This window comes from Schistocerca gregaria, chromosome 2 (genome assembly GCF_023897955.1).
Source record: "Schistocerca gregaria isolate iqSchGreg1 chromosome 2, iqSchGreg1.2, whole genome shotgun sequence".
NCBI classification, from domain to species: domain Eukaryota; kingdom Metazoa; phylum Arthropoda; class Insecta; order Orthoptera; family Acrididae; genus Schistocerca; species Schistocerca gregaria.
In genome coordinates this window covers 1,002,255,053-1,002,275,784 of record NC_064921.1, presented here as the reverse complement: position 1 = coordinate 1,002,275,784, position 20,732 = coordinate 1,002,255,053, and the positions used below count along the sequence as shown (strand labels likewise).

Sequence of the window (20,732 nt, the reverse complement as noted above, 5' to 3'; positions counted from 1 at the left end):
CTTGTTGGTAAACATGTTCATGATGTACATTTTCAGCAGTTTCGAATATTCAGTTTATTGTCAACAGCCAAAAACGTTATAAGTGTTTCCGACTGCTCGGTGAATTTTTACTTTCAAAAAACATGGATCTAAGAATTTGCATTAAATTTTGTTTGAAAAATGGAATAAAATGCAGCACTTCATTAGAAATGTTGACTGCTTTTTGGTGCATTTATTATGAGTAAGCCTAGAGTTTACGAGTGGCATAAATGTACCGAAAAGGATCGAGAAGATGTTGAAGACTACAATTACTCTGGATGTCCTAGTACACCAATTACTGATGACAATAGTGAGATCCATGAAAGGATGTCGTTTGGCTACCATTGGTGAGACAGAATTGCTGAAGGAGCTGAAAACCATAATGAAAAGTGAGTTCCAGAAAGGCCTGCAAGATCGGTAAAAGCACTGGCACAGGTGTATAATATCTGAGAGGGATTACTTTGAAGGGGACGAAGTTGATGTTGAGAATAAATAAATATTCTTTAAGAAAAACAAAAATTTCCGTTACTTTTTGATCACACCTTGTATATAAGTACACAGTTTTTGTTTTGTTCACTGCCGTTGTCACTCCAAATCACAAGTTTCCTTTTGTTACCAGATGCATTGACAGTATTTTTAGTGCAGTTCAGAACGTGGAACAGACATGATACTAAGTTGATGAAGATTTCTCGGGTCTCCAGCCGGGTGGTAGCGTTGTGAGATATCAACGCTACCATCCGGTTTAAGACCCGAAAAACCTTCATCTATAGTTTATGCCGGGAAAGCTTACCGTCACATATGATACTAAGTTGTTAGTTCCATTGATCCTTCACCCTTATGCCACAGTTATGTTATTGCCTCACTGTTGTCATGAGCATGAACACAGAATTTGTGATTTGAAAGCTGGTGTAAGGAGAACATGACCTTACAAACAGCAGATCAGGTGCTAATGTAGGCTATAAGTGTTACTTCCATAACATGACAAACTATGTGGCAATTATTATGTTCACTTGTCAAACTGCTGTAATTCAATGCCGATTGCCAAGCACATTAAGAATGAAGAAGGCCGTGGAGCTGCCATCAGAGCTTTCTGTTTGTCATTGTTATGATTCTTTACCTTTGTCATACGATGAAGCACTTTTAGTTTAATATACTCACATGATTGTAGCGTCTTTAGAATGAATAAAATTGGTTTTGAAGAATATGGTACTTAGCACATTTAGAATGGTAGGTATTCATATAATGGCACGACCTGGTGGAACTTTACCTCAGTGCCACACCTACCATGAGAAATAAAACATTGTCTTGATCAAGAAAATCAATTTAACCACAGAAAATTTTAATAATTGGAACATTTCAGGTGTGAAAGTTTACACTTTTTTGTGGTGTTTACATTTTCTGCCAGATTACTAAAGTTTAAGACCATGAGGCAATCTGCAAATTTGTGTTTCATATTAGGATGTGAATACTCAGCCTGGGGGGGGGGGGGGGGGGGGTGAACTGGTCTCACACTATGGTAGGCCCAAGTGCCTCAGTTGTAGAGGGGGAAAAATAGTGGGGGGTGCACAGTTGCATAAACAGTAAACGTTGTTATTATTTTGTGGATGAACCACATGTTCTTCCATGAAGTGAATTCAGTCTCCAGTCCAACATATAAGAATTTATTACCTTTATGCCCACCTTGTTGAAATCTTTTGCTTGGCGATAGGTAGGCAGTGTACAGATGTAATGTAGCAAATAGTGTGTCAGTTTACCAAGTATCATCTTATTTATCTGTCATTTTAGGAAATTCGTGCACAGAAAGGAAGGAAAGCAGGAGTTGCGATGAACATCAAAACTGAGAGCCTTCCAGGATCAGCAACTGCTCCAGAATTTCCACTTAATGAAGATTCTGATGATTCTTTATGGGTGGAAGCTGCAGAATATGGAGTTCAAGCAGTGTCTGATGCAGAAGAGTATGGAAATGAGGACCCTGATGAAGATAACTCAGTAGATGAACTCACCTCAGAGGAGGATGAAAAAGCAAAAAGCAGAGACAGGAGTGTTACTGATGTGCATATGTGGCCACCATGTCCGCCACTCCCAAAGTTGAAAAAAGTTAAGATAAAGGCAAAGAGTTGTTACCCCTTTCAAGACGTTCCCAAATATGGAAGGTAGGTTAAACATAATTTTAGCAATGTGTGTGTGTGTTGAGTGTGTATGCATGTGCGTGTGTGAAAGAAAAAAAAATCATCCAGTGGTCTCACTAACAGGAAATATAAAAAAGGTTGCCAATGTCAGTTTTAGCCTACGAATAAGAGCTTCATCTTTGGGAAGTCCAGAAAGGTTGAACTCATTGTTCTTGTCTGTTATAGCGGCTTTTGGGATTAGTTAAACAATGGGAACTCCAGGTAGGAGTATCAACAATGTAGGAAAAGACAGCTTGCTACTTACTGTAAAGAAGACTCATCAAGTTGCAGACAAGCACAATTAAAAGATACATGAAGCTTTTGGCCACAGCCTTCATCAGTAAAAGGAATTTTTCTTTCACTGATGAAGGCTGTGGCTAGAAGCTTTATGTAAGTGTCTTTTAGTTGAGCCTGTCTGCAACGTGATGTGACTCCTTTATGGTAAGTAGCAATCTGTCTTTTCCTACCTTGTGGATTTTAGGATTGCTTTATAGTTTTCAACATTGTGATCATCTGTAAGACTTCACCTATAGTGATTTGTTACATTTACTGATGAGCCTAAACTACTAAGAATGTTGAGCATGTGTGAAATCATGAAAGCAGTGTAATATCAAGAAGAAATTAACCTTATGATGCTTAAGCCAACAGTGTCTTGTTGTTAGTTGCATTTTATAACATGAATTGATTTTTATGTTAGTGCATATCTTATATTGGCTATCTTGCTATTGTTACTGATGAGTCTTGTGGGCTGTATGACCTTGGTCAGAGAAACTTTTGAGTTCCTGATGTTCTGTCCAGAACTGCACTGGACGTCTTGCACTAGACTTCTTCAGAGGTGCTCCTGGCAACTCTGAGTCTTCCGATTGATGATTCGGGCATCAGAGAGCAAAGTGGACTTGGTTGAGTTTACACATGATGAGCAGAGATAAAACTTAACAATCAATTGTCACCTGTCAAGAATAAAAACTTATCTATTGATTCTACAGAGCCACCATCCATATAACATTGGGTTTCATGGCTTCTTCTTTTCTGTTACAGGTATCTTCATGCTTATATATTTCGATGGCTACTCTGTATAGTTATGGATAATAGTTTATAATAGTAGATAAAATTTTGGCTTTTGAAAACTTCACAAATTCCTGACTGGAGGTCATGCTCTGCTACTGCTGATTTTTCTGTTTTTCCTAGTCGACAAAAACTTTTATGTTCATTCAATCTTGTATTCACGATTCTCTTGGTAGTTCCAAATTACAACTATCTTGTCATTGAGTCACTGAAGGGAAATGTACCACACATTCCCCAGTCTAGAGAGAACTAGAGAGGTCTGTGAATATCAAATTTTGGAGAAAGATTTAAAACAGAAACTGGTTTCCCATTTGGAGCATGCCCAGCTTTAACAATTTACAGGGGAGCATAGCTGAAGTATGTTGTGTGAAGAGCATGAGACAAACAGCAAACAGGTAACATCACAAAATATTCTCAGCCTTTTGTAATACAGAATTCATTAGGCACTCATCAAAATAAATGCACACTTTTGTATTATGTTGAAGAATTCTGCTCTTTGCAAAGGATGAGTACAGTGGCGAAATAATGAGTTGTGCAGAACCCATCTTTGTAAATGTTATCTCATATTTCCTGCTTGCTGTGGATACAGGCAGTTGCCATTATTGTGCAGACACTACACTTGGTGACAGTCTCTTGCTAGTACCTCCAATTTCAGAAATTCCATGTGGTACTCTTCTCAGGTTTGCAGCTGGCTCTTCAAGTCAAGTTGACACAGTATTTCAACAGTCCACTTGGCTGTAATCTTCAGGTGAGACACTAATGTTGCCAAGCTTTGTTGAGCTGACACTCTGCTGGAGCTGGCACCAGCAGAGAGTATGTATCGTGTCTGCTGAGTGTGGTGAATGCTGCCTTATATGCAAAAACTAGTAGCAGTGCTGTTGGCGGTGAAGGCAAACAAAAATGAGGTATCACTATTGTAAGTAGCCATCACGTTCTTCTGCCAACTGAGAGTATTTTAACGCTAATCAGCACAGCATGGTGTACTGTGATTCAATGCAAATAACTGCTATAGGCTGTGACTTGGTTGTAACTGACTGCAGAATTGTCTCTGATGCCTATTTATTGAATCACATAGGAAGGTATGTACAAAATTGTAAAATTCAAGGCAATTATACAATATTGCAGTACTTGTTCACATTTTATGGTGTCGTTAGTTTGATTAACTGTTGGTGTTATATCCCTTAAATGACCCCAATATTAGATACTATAAATTTATGTGACAGAATTGCTGCCAGTCTGTAACTTCATGAGAAATGTCAATACTGGCAATACACACACACACACACACACACACACACACACACAGTGCTCTAGCTTTTGCAACTAACAGTCTCTTGGGCAGGAAAGGATGGCTGGTTGTAAGTAAATGCTTCCACTGGCACCATGGTTATTGTCCAGATACTCCTGGATGACACAAGAACTAAAAATTGAGTGTAGTAAACTGAAAGCAAAAATGCCGAACTCCATTTTGAAATGTTCCTTTACAAAGGAAGGTAGAAAGATACAGAAGTACTGCTTCATTCTTAATTTTCGCACCACTGTGAAGATGAGTGACATAGATGTTAGTGTCAATGGCTGAAATTATGGCTGAAATTACTAAAATTAATCATGTCTGCAGGGCTCAATTGTCCCTGTGTCAGATTGAATACAGAATATGCAGCAGAATTATCTCCCATTTTAACTATAATATATCATACATCCCTTGAACGGAAAACTGTGCCCAATGAGTGGAGAAAGCGGAAGTCACAATAATGGTAGCAGAAGTGATCTATAATACTGGGCATATCAAAAAGAATCATCCGATTTAACACGTCTTGGCCACACAAACCGCAGTCGGTCTTCGGCCTCACCAATCAGCCTCCTCTAACATTCTTGGTCCATGTATACTTCTTCAGACAGCCCCAGTATACTCATATCCTCTCTGATGTGATCAATCCATTGGAGTTGTGGTCTTCCCCGTGGTATTTTGGCTCTAATGTCTTCCTCCACTACCTGCCTGATGATCTGGCTTTCTCGATGCATTGTGTGTCCATGCCACTTCAGTCTTCTTTCTTTGATCGCAGCTGTGATGTCCATCGACTTGTATAGCTCCTGCAATTCACAGTTCTATCTTTTTCTCCAGTCATCTCCATCCTTCACTGGTTCAAAAATCTGTCTTAGGATGGTATTCTCAAGTGTCAGGAGATTACTTTCCATCTTTTGGGTGACGGTCTAGGTCCCTGCTCTGTGTAAGACTACAGGTCATATTATTGTCTTGTAGATCTTGGTCTTTGAGGATCTCTGTAGAAACCGGGAATTTAACGGCTTTCACAAAGCGAACATTGACCTGTTTCTTGCTTGTATTCGTGCGGTAATTTCTTGGTCTATCTCGTTTCTTTCATTGAGTATAGCCCCAAGATATTTAAAGAGTTTTACCATTTCAAAGACTTTGTCCTCCACCTTCAGGGGTCTGTTGTCATTTTCTCTGCTAACTACAAGGTATTTTGTCTTATCCATATTCAACTTCAAGCCTCTCATTTACTCTTCCATTATGTTCTTGTCATCTGAACCAGGTATTGCTCTTTCTCTGCTATTAAAACTACATTATCTACATGGGCCAGGGTGTTGATCCATCTTCCCAGCTGTATTCCTGTCTCCATGCTTGCCACCTTTGTTAGGGCTTGCTCCAGTACCAGGTTAAACAAAAGAGGGGAGAGGCAGTCTCCTTGTCGCACTCCAGTCCTCACCTTGAACTTCTTTGATATGTTTCCATTTACTTTCACCATGCATGTTGTCTCTTGGGTGCATATCTGTGTTGCTTTTATGAGTTTTCTGAGAACTTGAGCCCTTTTGAGTTCTTTCCATATTGCTTGTTATTCACACTATCATAAGGTTTCTGGAAGTCCACAAAAAGGTAGTGAACATTTCTGCAGAATTTCCAGCTCTTTGCTAGCACTTGCCATATTGTATGTAAATGGTCTACAGTTGCCTTTCCCTTTCTGAAACCTGCTTGTTAGAATCCCAGTACTTTCTCGACATGCGATGTTAGTCGCTTCAGTAACAACATACTCAGGATTTTATAAGTTGTATATAGTAATGTGATTCCTTTCTTTAGTATAGGGCAGATGCAGACTCCTTCCATTCTTCTGGGATCCTTTCCTTCTTCCAAATTAAGCAGATTAAGTGATATTGTCTTGCTTGTAGAGTAGCTCTTCCCTCCCTCAGCATCCCTGCAGGTATGCCGTCTATTCCCGGTGCCTTCCCCCTCTTCAGCAGTTTTATCGTCGCTCTTACCTCTTCCATGCTTGGTAGTTGATACTTCCCCAGTGGTATAGTATCTCTGTTTTGTCTATATGATTCTTCTTCTTCATTTTCTGTTGTAGCACTCATGGTGTTTATATCTACATTCAGGAGGTTTTCGAAGTAATTTTTCCATTCCTCCGTAGCTTTCATTTCATCTGTGATTGTCTGTACTTCTTGATCTCTGATCACGTCAAGCCTTGGATTGTATTATCTCTTGAAGAACCTGACTGTCCTGTAAAAGTCTCTTGTATTTCCTACTGTCTGGTCTTCTGCCATTTTTATTTTACTGTTTATGAACGCTCGCTTTTCTGTTCGAAGGACTTGTCTTGTTTCTCTAAATGCTTCCATGTATCTCAACCTTGTTCTTTCATCCTGTTCGTTCGTCAGTAATAACAGTTTCGCTGCTTTTCTCTTGGTGACTGCTTCTCTACACCAATCATTAAACCATCCTCTGCTCTTCCTCCTTTTTTCCATTGGTTTAAGCACCTCACTTGCAGCATCTTTTAAACCCGTCTTGATTTTTGACCAAAACTTTTCAATATCATCTTTGTCTTCTTCTTCTATGGAAGCAAACCTGTTTTCAATTTCAAGTGCATATCTTTTCTTAGTGTGGTCCTCTTCCAGTAGGTCTGCATTTATTTTCTGGTCTGCTTCTCTTCTCCTGCTGTTACGGCTTTCTATCCTCTCCTGTATGGTTGTCACCATAAGGTAATGGTCTGATCCTATTTCTGCACCTCTTTGAGCCGTTACACACTGGATAGCACTTCCGTGTCTGGCATCCACAAGTATGTGGTCTATTTGGTTCTGAGTGTCTCGGTCAGGTGACTTGCATGTTATCTTATGGTTGTCTTTGCGAGAAGTAGGTACTCATAATTCTTATGTTTTTTGAAGCTGCAAGATTGACTAATCTCATTCCATTGTTGTTAGAGGAATCATGCAGACTGTGAAGACCAGCGTGTTGTTGTTGTTGTTGTTGTTGTTGTGGTGGTGGTGGTGGTCTTCAGTCCAGAGACTGGATTGATGCAGCTCTCCATACTACTCTATCCTGTGCAAGCTTCTTCATCTCCCAGTAACTACTGCAACCTACATCCTTCTGAATCTGTTTAATGTATTCATCTCTTGGTCTCCCTCTACGATTTTTACCCTCCGTGCTGCCCTCCAATACTAAATTGGTGATCCCTTTATACCTCAGAATATGTCCTGCCAACTGATCCCTTCTTCTAGTAAAGTTGTGCCACTAATTTCTCTTCTCCCCAATTCTATTCAATACCTCCTCATTAGTTATCTGATCTACCCATCTAATCTTCAGCATCCTTCTGTAGCACCACATTTCGAAAGCTTCTATTCACTTTTTGTCTAAACTATTTATCGTGCATGTTTCACTTCCATACATGGCTACACTCCATACAAATACTTTCAGAAACGACTTCCTGACACTTAAATCTATACTCAATGTTAACAAATTTCTCTTCTTCAGAAACGCATTCCTTGCCATTGCCAGTCTACATTTCATATCCTCTCTCCTTCAACCATCATCAGTTATTTTGCTCCCCAAATAGCAAAATCTCATTTACTTCTTTAAGCGTCTCATTTCCAAATCTAATTCCCACATCATCACCCAATTTAATTTGACTACATTCCATTATCCTCGTTTTGATTTTGTTGATGTTCATCTTATATCCTCCTTTCAAGACACTGTCCATTCCGTTCAGCTGCTCTTCCAAGTCCTTTGCTGTCTCTGACAGAATTACAATGTCATCGGCTAACCTCAAAGTTTTTATTTCTTCTCCATGGATTTTAATTCCTACTCCGAATTTTTCTTTTGTTTCCTTTACTGTCTGCTCAATATACAGATTGAATAACATTGGGGATAGGCTACAACCCTGTCTCACTCCCTTCCCAACCACTGCTTCCCTTTCATGTCCCTCGACTCTTATAACTGCCATCTGGTTTCTGTACAAATTGTAAATAGCTTTTCACTCCTTGTATTTGACCCTTGCCACTTTCAGAATTTGAAAGAGAATATTCCAGTCGACATTGTCAAAAGCTTTCTCTCTGTCTACAAATGCTAGAAACATAGGTTTGCCTTTTCTTAATCTAGCTTCTAAGATAAGTTGTAGGATCAGTATTGCCTCATTTGTTCCAGCATTTCTATGGAATCCAAACTGATCTTCCCCTAGGTCGGCTTCTATCAGTTTTTCCATTCGTTTGTAAAGAATTCGTGTTAGTATTTTGGAGCCAAGGCTTATGAAACTTACAGTTCGGTAATTTTCATATATGTCAACACCTGCTTTCTTTGAGATTGGAATTATTATATTCTTCTTGAAGTCTGTGGATATTTCGCCTGTCTCATACATCTTGCTCACCGGATGGAAGAGTTTTGTCAGGGCTGGCTCTCCCAAGGCTATCAGTAGTTCTAGTAGAATGTTGTCTACTCCCGTGGCCTTGTTTCGACTTAAGTCTTTCTGTGCTCTTTCAAACTCTTCACACAGTATCTTACCTCCCATTTCATCTTCATCTTCATCTACATCCTCTTCCATTTCCATATAATTGTCCTCAAGAACATCGCTCTTGTATAGACCCTGTATATACTCTTTCCACCTTTCTGCTTTCCCTTCTTTGCTTAGAACTGGGTTTCTATCTGAGCTCTTGATATTCATACAAATGGTTCTCTTTTCTCCAAAGGTCTCTTTTTAATTTTCCTATACGCAGTATCTATCTTACCCCTAGTGATATATGCCTCTACGTCCTAACATTTGTCCTCTAGCCATCCCTGCTTAGCCATTTTGCACTTCCTGTCAATCTCATTTTTGAGATGTTTGTATTCCTTTTTGTGTGCTTTATTTACTGCATTTTTATATTTTCTCCTTTCATCAATCAAATTCAATATACCTTCTGTTACCCAAGGATTTCTATTAGCCATCATCTCTTTACCTACTCGATCCTCTGCTGCCTTCACTATTTCATCTCTCAAAGCTACCCATTCTTCTTCTTCTACTGTATTTCTTTCCCCCATTCTTGTCAATCGTTCCCTAATGCCCTCTTCGAAACTGTATACAACCTCGTTCTATCAGTTTATCCAGGTCCCATTGCAATGGTACTTTCGCGTTCCCGTTAATACGGTACTAGAACGATTTAAGTTCTACCACTGTAAAGACGGAAGATCCGCGATTCGGAAAGTCAGAACTGTGTAGTAAGTAGCTGTAGGAACACCACCACAAAATTACGCAGCACTGACACTCCAAAACCATCGACTCTCGGAGAGATATTTTAACAGTGTTCAATCTAATGGTAAAGGATTGAACTATTTTTGTCCGAATCATACAGTTTGTGAGAAAAGCAGTGAAAATAATTACTTTTGGAAACCTTTTATCAGACAAAGACTGTTATAACAATAAACTGTTTTGCTTAATAAAATGGCCGCAAGCCCAAATTGGGCACAGTGTCTACACAAAAAGATGAAGTCACTTTTCGACACTGAATAAATAACTACTTTCACTTACTACGTAATTGAAACACAACCACTTAATTTCCACTTACTGCGGTCACTTGGCAGTAAGTACTATTAATCCCACTTTCTGTTAGTTATGGACTTTATCACTATACTTCAGTAATTATTTGAAGATGACACACACACATGTTTTTTTTTCTTATTTTTCTGGCTTTCTTTGACTTGGAGAAGCAACACGAAAAATTACTGTTAAGATTGTTGCAGTTAAACAATAAAGTTACTTTACTTTCAGAAATGCTATTGAAAACATATCCTCATTGTCACGCAAAGGGGTGGCCCTTAAACTGATACGTGCAAACTTTAGTATTAAATAATGATTTTCAGAATTTACTACCAGAACACTACTATTGCCAGTAATTTACTATTATTCAAGCTTCAATAAACATCAGGATACTCGGAATGAATTTATTTAGGTAAGGAGCCTACTGAGGTAAATGAAATAGGAAATTTACAGTTAAACACAAAGGTACATTTAACACTTATATTCCACTGATTGAAGATGGATGGTTCATACTGTGATACACTTCTAAATAAAGTACTTTGCCTGTTACTGATGTGGAAGGTGGCGTGAGACAGAGCTGCGTAATAACATTGCACAGGTACGGTTCTTGATGTACTTATCTCTGCTTGGTGGTGACAATAAAATTGCAAATTTCTGAGCTATTAATTTATTGCTGTACTGCGCCAATCATGTAGAACACGTCCGAAGCCAAAACCCAGTCTTGCAAGTAAATTTGGGGCCTCTAGTACTTGACCAACGTAATGCGTGCTCACCACTTGCAGGGCAGCTACCAACTGTGTTAGCCACTTGTGCGCTAAATCTCACTTGCGCACCCCACCACCTTTTCCATTCCACCACAGAACGGAGTTCCATTCTACCTATGATCCCTACACCTTTTCAATTTACACTTCTGCTTACAAAAACCTTAAGTATGAACCATCTACAATTGCATGACAGCATATACATACAAAATTGACGTAATTAATTATGGTTGTACTTGAAATATATCTAATTATTTACAAAAAAATGTTTTAATACATTTATTCCACCTACATCAAAGAGGTTATTTTAAACAGATAAACTACACTTAACAGAAGCTTACTCTCATTATAGTATTTGCTTAATTTTTCAAAATTATTATGGAACAAAAAAATTTAAAATATACTGATTAATGGCAGTATTATATTTACAATAGCATTACACCATCTCCTTAAATTCCCACCTTTTTGCAGTATCTTTAGTTTTGATCTACAGTTCATAACCAATAGATTGTGGTCAAAGTCCACATCTGCCCCTGGAAATGTCGTACAATTTAAAACCTGGTTCCTAAATCTCTGTCTTACCATTATATAATCTATCTGAAACATGTCAGTATCTCCAGGCTTCTTCCATGTATACAACCTTCTTTTATGATTCTTGAACCAAGTGTTAGCTATGATTAAGTTATGCTCTGTGCAAAATTCTACCAGGCAGCTTCCTCTTTCATTCCTTACCCCCATTCTATATTCAGCCAGTGTATGGTCTCAAAATATCTTCTCTTCCTACTTTAGCATTGACATCACTAAGGAAAACCTTCACATCGTATGATGGTGCTCCTTCATACACCCAATTCTAGGTTTTTGTAGAAACTGTCTTTCTCACTGTCATCTTTATCTTCTGCAGGTGCATGGAATGAAACCAAAGTTATGCTGTAGAATTTTCCTTTTATTCTTATCCAGCATATTCTTTCATTAACAGCCTTGAAGTCCATATTTACCCTTACTCTGTTGGCTACTGCAAAGTCCACTCCAAACTGATGTTTACCTTCTTTATTTCCACTGTGGAAGTAGGTATATCTCATTTATTGCAGTGTCACTATGTCGAGCATGTACCTATTCAGTTCTTCATCAAAGACCTTATGTTTGTTCCATGATCTCCTGACATTATCCTTTGATTTCCTGGGTCGTTTCCATTGTTCCGTAACAAATCTGAGGCTATTTCTTAGTGCTTCATAACAATCATCTTTTTTACGGTGTGAGGGTTTTGGCCCAACCTCTAACCTGGAGGACTGGGGTGTCCCATTTAGTCTGGATCATCACCTTTGACCTATCTGGCCACACGCAATGAATTTTGTTTTTTGATGAACAGGAAACTTAAAAAGTTCTTTTTCATACCTTTTCATAGGTGTTCAGTATGCTCCCTTTGAGATGCCCGGCATAGATTTAAAAATTCCCGCACTTTCAGATGCCAGTGTGGCAGTGCCCGATCCTGTTGGCAAACAAAGGCGTTTGGCTCAATCTCTAACTGTTAAAAAATAAAGTTCTCAAGCATATTGAGATATGTGCTTCCTGTAACAGTGTTCTCAGCAAAGAAAAATACACCTTTCCCTGTGAACCTGCACAAAACACATAGAATTTTGGAAAGTTCCTCTCATGTTGTACAACTTCATGTGGTTGTTCAGTACCGCATATTCTCACATTATAATGATTCACCTTTCCATTTAAATAGAATGTTGCCTTGTCACTAAACGAAATTGCAGAACTCAACATGTTGTTCATAATAATGGTGGAAGGTGAATAAATGAATTATAATTTGTGCTGTGGCCGGGACTTGAGCCTGGGTCTCTTTGCTTACTAGGTAGGAATGCTAACCATTACGTCACCGCAGCCCTATGGCTAACATTGCCGCATGGACTATGCAAATCCAGTGCCCTCCAGAACACAAACTTCAGTTCATATCCTCTGCTTATTTTCCCCCTAAATTGTCACAATTACCAGGGTGCTGTGGCATTGGAATAGCACCCCAGTGTTGGATGTAATGAGTAAATCCTGTACCTCAGGTGATCGTTTAGTCTTATAATTAAATTTGCTTGAGACATTATTTAGGGTTATGATTTTTAAAAATATTGGATATGTCTTTTTGATATACTTTGTACTACCACTGTTGTCACTGACATTTATCTGTTAATAGAACCATTGAACTGATTCTGAGATCAAACGTAATGTGGCATCTCGAACAGAATGGCTCCCTCCATACCAATCAGTGAGGATTCTGGAGTAAAAAAAATATCAGTCATGTGAATCCAAAACATGATGTTCTGAAAGCTGTGGATTTGATCTTGACTTCTGTATAGCATTTAAGTTGTTATATGCCAACGTTTATTAACAAAGGTACATTTGTACTTTCAGTTGTTAAAATAAAAAGTCAAACTGTTGCCAGGAGTTTACTTATTTAAAAATTGACCTAGGTTTCGATACTATATGCAAGTGCTGAAAAGTAATGATTCTGAAATTTTTATTCTGTTCTCAGTATCATTTGAGGTATTACATATCACACTCATTACTCGGTCATCTTTCCCGCTTCACTGATCCAAGATGCAACCCTCTGCCACTAGAGGACTCCGAATTGTAGCTTGTAACATGATGGTGTATAACATAACTACCAGGTGCAGAAGTGTGAAACTGGAATTTGGTTGCAATAACTACACATCTGTTGTTTGAAACTGATAAACAATATTTTATTCGAAACAATCTCCATTGCTGTTTATACATTTCTCCCACCTCTCCGGCAGGCTATGGGAGGAAAAAAAAAAAAAAAAAAAAAAAAAAAAAAAAAAAAAAAAAAAAAAAAACTTCTTTTGAAGCGAACCAATCAGCGAGCCATTTTTATACATTTTCAGCAAGAGCATGTCCCAGTGATGCAAATAGATGATAATTGGATGGAGCCAGGTCTGGAGAATAAGCCACATTCCCCATTGAATGCCTCGATCATATCCCTGATCCATTTTGCTGTGTATGATGGAGCGTTATCATGGAGCAGTATGACTTTGTGTTGCCCTTTTCCATATTCCAGTCATTTTTCATGTAATGCTCAATTTAAATTGATCATTTGCTGTTGGCAGCGATAAGTGTTAATGGTTTCATCAGGTTTTGGTAGCTCATAATAGATGACACTCCCCCATGAACCATGGACCTTGCCGTTGGTGGGGAGGCTTGCGTGCCTCAGCGATACAGGTAGCTGTACCGTAGGTGCAACCGCAACGGAGGGTTATCTGTTGAGAGGCCAGACAAACGTGTGGTTCCTGAAGAGGGGCAGCAGCATTTTCAGTAGTTGCAGGGGCAACAGTCTGGATGATGACTGATCTGGCCTTGCAACACGAACTGAAACGGCCTTGCTGTGGTGGTACTGCGAATGGCTGAAAGCGAGGGGAAACTGCAGCTGTAATTTTTCCCGAGGGCATACAGCTTTACTGTACAGTTAGATGATGATGGCGTCCTCTTGGGTAAAATATTCCGGAGGTAAAGTAGTCCCCCATTCGGATCTCCGGCCAGGGACTGTTTTGGAGGCATGGTTGTCAGAGGAAAGCCAAAGATATATCTTTGGCTTTGACAACCATGCCTCCATCTTTGCTACCCTCCCTGTTTTCCTTTCCCTGTTGCTTCATAAGCTGGGTTGTGAGTAACTAAATCCACTTTCTCTTCTTCCCTTTCTTTCCCCCTCTCTCCTCCCTGATGAAGAAACATTTATTCCGAAAGCAAGAAATGTAAATTTTCGGTTGTTTTTTGTGCATCTATTGGCTGTACTGAGCTGAGGTAAGTACTGGCCAACCCCTCTATCTCTTTGTTAGTATTTGTTTCACAGCCTAATATGAAAAACGTGTGTTTTAGGGGGTGTCCATATACTTCTGTCACATAGCATACTTCTATCATTTTGATATGATTCCCATTTTGTTCTACATGATATCCTTCCCACAAGTCAGCCACCCAGGCTGCATTTTACTGCTAGTGCCCTGTTTAGAACGTTCTAATGGAAAGCAACTCCCAAAGAGCATGAAAAATGTGTTAAGGAAAACATTATGTTTGTCATCTATGTTATTGGCAGTATAAACATCCTGCCGCCTTGTTTCTTGATGAGGTTTAAAAAACTCTCTATTCTTGGATTAACTTTCCCACATAGTTCTTAATTTTATGTGACATTTGTTTGAGTACAAAAGCGATGCATTTGGAATAAGTATATCCATAATATAGTAGTGAGAAAGTATTGGAAAAGCTCCAAGTAGTGCGCTTGCGTGAAGTATGAGTCATCTTTATAAGATGATTGCAATTGCTTTGTTTTATTTTTTGGTATTATTCTTTACATTAAGAAATATCAAAGTTGCTGTTAAAATGATCACGGTACAAATTCTGCAAATTGAAAAGACTAATGGGTCGCGAAAACCATGCAATGTGGAATTTTGCAGTAGAAGCGTATTCACGTTTGGACGACCCACAGGATGTACTGGATGGGACAATGAAATCTGCAAATCAGAATTATTAAAGTAAGGATAGGAAAGCAAAATCAAAGTTGATATTACAGAATGAATCAGTGAATTATGTTCACATTGAAAAAGCTACGACAGCGAAAGAAGTCTGGGTCAAATTACGAGGTGCATTGGAGGATGGAGGTCTTACAAGGAAAGTAGGATTATTACGTGAGTTAATTACCAATCCACTGGACAAATGCAAGAGCATAGATGAATACATCAACAAAATAAAAGCCAAGTTGAACCGATTGAGAAACATTGGGTTTGAAATTGCTAAGAAATAGATAGCGACACTACTATTGGCAAATCTGCCCGAAAGGTAAGTGCCTATGATTATGGGGCTGGAAATCTCAGGTATAGCGGGTGACAGCGTTAAATTGAAAATCCTACAGGATGTAAAGATTACTTCAAGCTGTCATATATTGGAGAAGGAAACTGCTCTTTATTAAGAAAAAAAGGAAGAAATCAATGAGGTACTATAGATGTCAGAAGAAGGGGCATATTGCGTCTCAGTGTAGAAGAAAAGTAAACTCAGCAAATGAAGTATGTTGTGGGTAGCCCAGGGAGAGGGACTAATTGTAAAGGTAAGACATTCTCATGTTTTCATTCTTTTGGAGATATGGCTAGTTGTCAACTGGAATGGATTTTAGTCTCGAGTGCATCTGTGCTTATTGTTAATGACAAATATTTTCTGTGTAATGTTAAAGATAAGACTTGTATGGGAATATCTACTACTGATGGCAGCAAGCTCCAATGTCATTTGGTTGGGGAAACTAGACCTAAATGTAAGTGTAAATGGTGAACCTGATATAGTTACAGCACATGATTTTCACTATGTAGTGGAAAATGTCAAGAAGGAAAATACAGTCACTTTTATCATTGACGGAGCAAGAGTAATCAATAAAAATGGTGAAGTTATAACTACAGCAAGTAACAAAAGGGGTATTTTAAGTTGGATACCATTGACAGTAAACATAGAAATGTTAGTCATTCAGTATACTCAGCGGATGGTTTTTTATGGTACTGCAGACTTGTACATCTAAATAGAAAGAGTATGTCTCTAATAAGGGATGTGATATAGGCAATACAGGATTATAGTGTATCCAAGGACCCTTGTGAGATATGCATAAAAGGAAAACAAGCTAGGCTACCTTTTAAGACTGTTGTTGTTGTTGTTGTTGTTGTTGTTGTTGTGATCTTCAGTCCTGAGACTGGTTTGATGCAGCTCGTGCTACTCTATGCTGTGCAAGCTTCATCATCTCCCAGTACTTTATGTGATATACCCATCTAATTTTCAGCATTCTTCTGTAGCACCACATTTCGAAAGCTTCTATTCTCTTCTTGTCTAAACTATTTATCATCCATGTTTCACTTCCATACATGGCTACACTCCACACACATACTTTCAGAAATGACTTCCTTACACTTAAATCTATACTCGATGTTAACAAATTTCTCTTTTTCAGAAACACTTTCCTTGCCATTGTCAGTCTACATTTTATATCCTCTCTACTTCGACCATCATCAGTTATTTTGGTCCCCAAATAGCAAAACTCCTTTACTACTTTAAGGGTATCATTTCCTAATCTAATTCCCTCAGCATCACCCAACTTAATTCGACTACATTCCATTATCCTTGTTTTTCTTTTGTTGTTGTCAATTAATGTAAACCATAAGGTGTAAGTTATAATGCAAATGCGTAAGTAATAATGGAATGAGTCAGTATTCTTTTCAAATGGATTGCAACAATTGTATTGAGTCGTGCCTAAGTACATTCCTCACGTGGCTGTGTTATGAGATAATCATCTGCATTGAAACTGTCGTAGAACGGATACGTTTCCAGACATGGGTTCCTATTCAAAATGTTCTGTGCTCATGACCCTCTACATGTCCTAGAAGTTTGTAACGGGAATTTCTGACCACCCTGTATGTTTAAAGGTGGGTGCTGGAATTGTGTGTACAATATATTTTATGTGTGATGGCAGCAAAGTGCATCACATGAAATATAATAGACCTCTCTGGTGCTATTGTATGCTCTGAGTTTTATGTGTGGTATATAAGTTCCTTGGTTGTTGTGTTCGATGTATTTTACCTGGAAGTGCAAATATAGTTACTGGCACCAAATGTCTTTTACTCACTATTACTTATTCAACTGTGTCGACTCTAATATGTACCATCAAAAACTATTTTGAAAGGAGAGAACATTGATTTCCAGCTTATGTATAGCATATTTTGAAAATATGTGGCTGAGATGTGTAAGTGGGTAGAATTAAGTAAGGCTTTTTGTTGTACTACCATGACAATATTAGAAGACACAACATTTACATTCTTTACATCTTCCTGGACAATCTGTATCATAGTACATGATGTGCATTGCTTAACATAGTATGTAATTAAATTTTCTTTTTTTCAGCCGGTTCTCGTTAGGAAGAGGCTACAAGTCCTTAAACTTGGGACATATAAATGTAATAAAACTGTTAAGGAAAGGAATTGCAGTTCTGCTGTTGCATTATGGTTGGCAAGGTAAGTTGGTTTTGCACTTCTGCTTGGTGTCAAGTCACATAACTGCCAAAGAGCTATGGAACAAGTTTGTGATCCAGAGCTTAAGAATTATTGCAAAAGATTAAAGATGTGTGACATATCAACATTTAGAAATGACAAAATATTTATGCTTAGTACTTGATGCATTGCACAGACGAAAGGTAATCCTGGAAGATTAAAGGAGCGTGGTACCTTGTGATTGGTTCCTTACAAGAGGCAGTTGGTACCACATCTGTGTAGAATAAATGATGATATTAGTAAATAATTGATATCCTGTGTCATTTCAATGGCTCCGATACAAAAGAAATCTATAGAGTGAGGCTACCACCAAATAAAAATAGGAAAATGCTTCCGATTACTAAGTGGTAACCGAAAGCATTTTGATCTGTCGTTCCTACAACTGGAGGAAATACTTGGTTAGTGCATACGTTCATAGTATTTTTCCATAGGTTTAGTAAATACAACAGATACACATGATAGAGATTTTAGTCATCAGTAATATATTCCCCTACAATGTTCTCAACAGCCTACAATGGCCTGCCAACGCTGGGGCAACTTTTATAATCCGCATCTTAGAATCCATGCGGTTTTGAGACGAAGAACTCATTGAGTCATGTTCGGAGAGCATTTTAGTTCGTTGAAGTTTGTTCGATAGTGGAAAAGGTAAAACTCTTGAGAGCACAAGACCAGGTGAATAGGGGGCGTATGGAATGTCTTCCCAACCCATCTTCTGTGTAATGTTTATTGTCAGTCTAGCAAAATGCGTAGGGAGGGGGGAGGGTATGTATTATTGTGGAGTAGCATTGTTTCACACAGTATTCCTGGTAATCATTCTGGGACTGTGTCTGTAAGACATCTCAGTTGCTGCCAATAACTGTCAGCAGTGATGTTTATACCTCAGGGAAGAAATTTGTAGTGCAACACACCATTGCTGTTCCATCAGTTGTGTAATAGTATCTTTTGTGGATGCGTGCATGTCTTTGTACATAGAGTTGATGCTGTGCTTGGGCTCAACCATTCCCTTCTTTTTCTTATGTTAGCATGAAGACATTTCATGTCAACAGTACCTGTGATGTACTGAGATGCCACATTAAAAGAGTTTGCGACAGTTGGTGCCAGAAGTACTATTGATGTCTGTGGGCAGCAGGAGCATCACTGTACTGCATGTGAGAAGCATGCTCCCTGGAGCAGCAGTGTCACCAGAGAGAGAGATATGTGCTTAAGTAACGATGCACAAGCAGAAGTTGTCAGTTGCAATGTTGTGAATTGGTCCAAGTCTTGCTAGGGAGTTCCTGCAAAACATTTACTATGTCTTCAAGTCTTCTAGTCATCTAGTAAGATAGAAACAATGGCTGACAAATAGACAGTTGTTCATCTACAGTAGAAACAGAACAGGAAATAGAATTCTCTGTGTATGGTGAGACAGCCTGCCTAGAGATTTAACTGAGCACTCTTAGTCTGGAACTGTTCTTCAAATGGCACAACAAGACATATGGTTAGTTTTCTTCCGACTTTAGTTCAGGGAATGTTATGTAGTTTCCTTTCATGGAACTGTAGTCAATGCTGAGCAGATAGGCTAAACCTGCATTCTTCAATTGCTGTTACCAATTTTACAAAAGTTGAGTAATATGTTTTTCTGTTAATTATTCTGTATTAATTTAATTGTGTGTGTGCTGCACTAGAACCCAAACACCCATTCCAGCAGAAAACCTTTGGTAGTCTTTTGCATTGGCAGTGAGATTTTCATCACAGTGGATGCCCCCAGTCCACAACAGTAATGATAGAGGATAGGAATGGTCAGTGTTGTTCACGAGCCAGTTGATGATGATGACGAGCAAGCAGAATGCATACATGGCTACCCACTGATTTGAGTGATTTTGGCTTAGAGCATGTGGTACCCATACACCTGATTTTTGAACCGTCCCCATTGCACACAAATGTCACACGATAGTGTCAGTTCTCGAGTACATTGACGTGGGTCATTGTGGATTAAAGCGTTTAAACGATCTTCATCAAACTCCGAAGGTCTTCCTGAACATGAAGAGTCACAATATCAAAACAGTCTTCCTTAAAACGGGAAAATTGTTTTCTTGCTGTACTCTGTCCAATGGCATTATTTCCATGCAAGTCACTGATGTTTCTGGCTGCCTCCACTATGTCGCCCTTCTGTTGAACTCAAAACAGAAGAATATGTTTGAAATGTACTGATTTTTCCGCTTTTCCAGCATCTACAGCTCCACTCACTATCTCCAAATGACAATATGTAAACTCAAATAGCAGCAGTGAACTACAAATAAAAAATGAAAATAAGTAAATAAGCTCATATCAACTGGAATACCAACGTGCAAAACAAAAACAGTGATTAAGGAGGAAGATTTGTGAGTTAGACTGTAGGAGACATAGCAAAAGAACTGGTGTCTCTGTCAGCCTGTAATGTGTGTGAGCCAGATTGCAGTTTATAATTGGCTGGTTTGGAGATCAAAGGGGCTAAACTGCATGGTTAACAATCTGCAGTAAAATTTTCTTCTCTGTAGTTGCTTGTAAAACTGACATTTTATTGATACCAGTTTGCTAGAGATGTCACCCTTTACATCTCGTTGTTAATGGTTTATGGGCATCATCTATATCTACGTAGATAATTCCACAAGCCACCGTTAGATAACTCCGCAAGCCACCGTATGATGTGTGACTGAGTGTACCATGTACCACTACTAGTCATCTTCTTTCCTGTTACACTCGCAAATAGAGTGAGGGAAAGGACTGTCTATATGCCTCCATATGAATATGAGCCATTGTTTCTCGAATCTTATCTTTGTGGTCCTTACATGCAGTGTGTGTTGGTGACAGTAGAATCGTTCGGCAGTC

At 38.7% G+C, this 20,732-nt stretch overlaps 1 protein-coding gene across 7 annotated transcripts in view; it reads left to right on the top strand.

The window, feature by feature from the left end:
* Nucleotides 1-20,732, top strand: part of LOC126335504 (uncharacterized) — a 141,184-nt gene that overhangs the window by 51,621 nt on the left and 68,831 nt on the right. For all 7 annotated transcript variants that reach the window (XM_049998851.1, XM_049998852.1, XM_049998855.1 and 4 more), the window contains exons 4-5: nt 1,804-2,171; nt 17,740-17,849. In XM_049998851.1, coding sequence (XP_049854808.1) covers nt 1,804-2,171; nt 17,740-17,849 — 478 coding nt within the window. The remainder of the gene's footprint in view (nt 1-1,803; nt 2,172-17,739; nt 17,850-20,732) is intronic.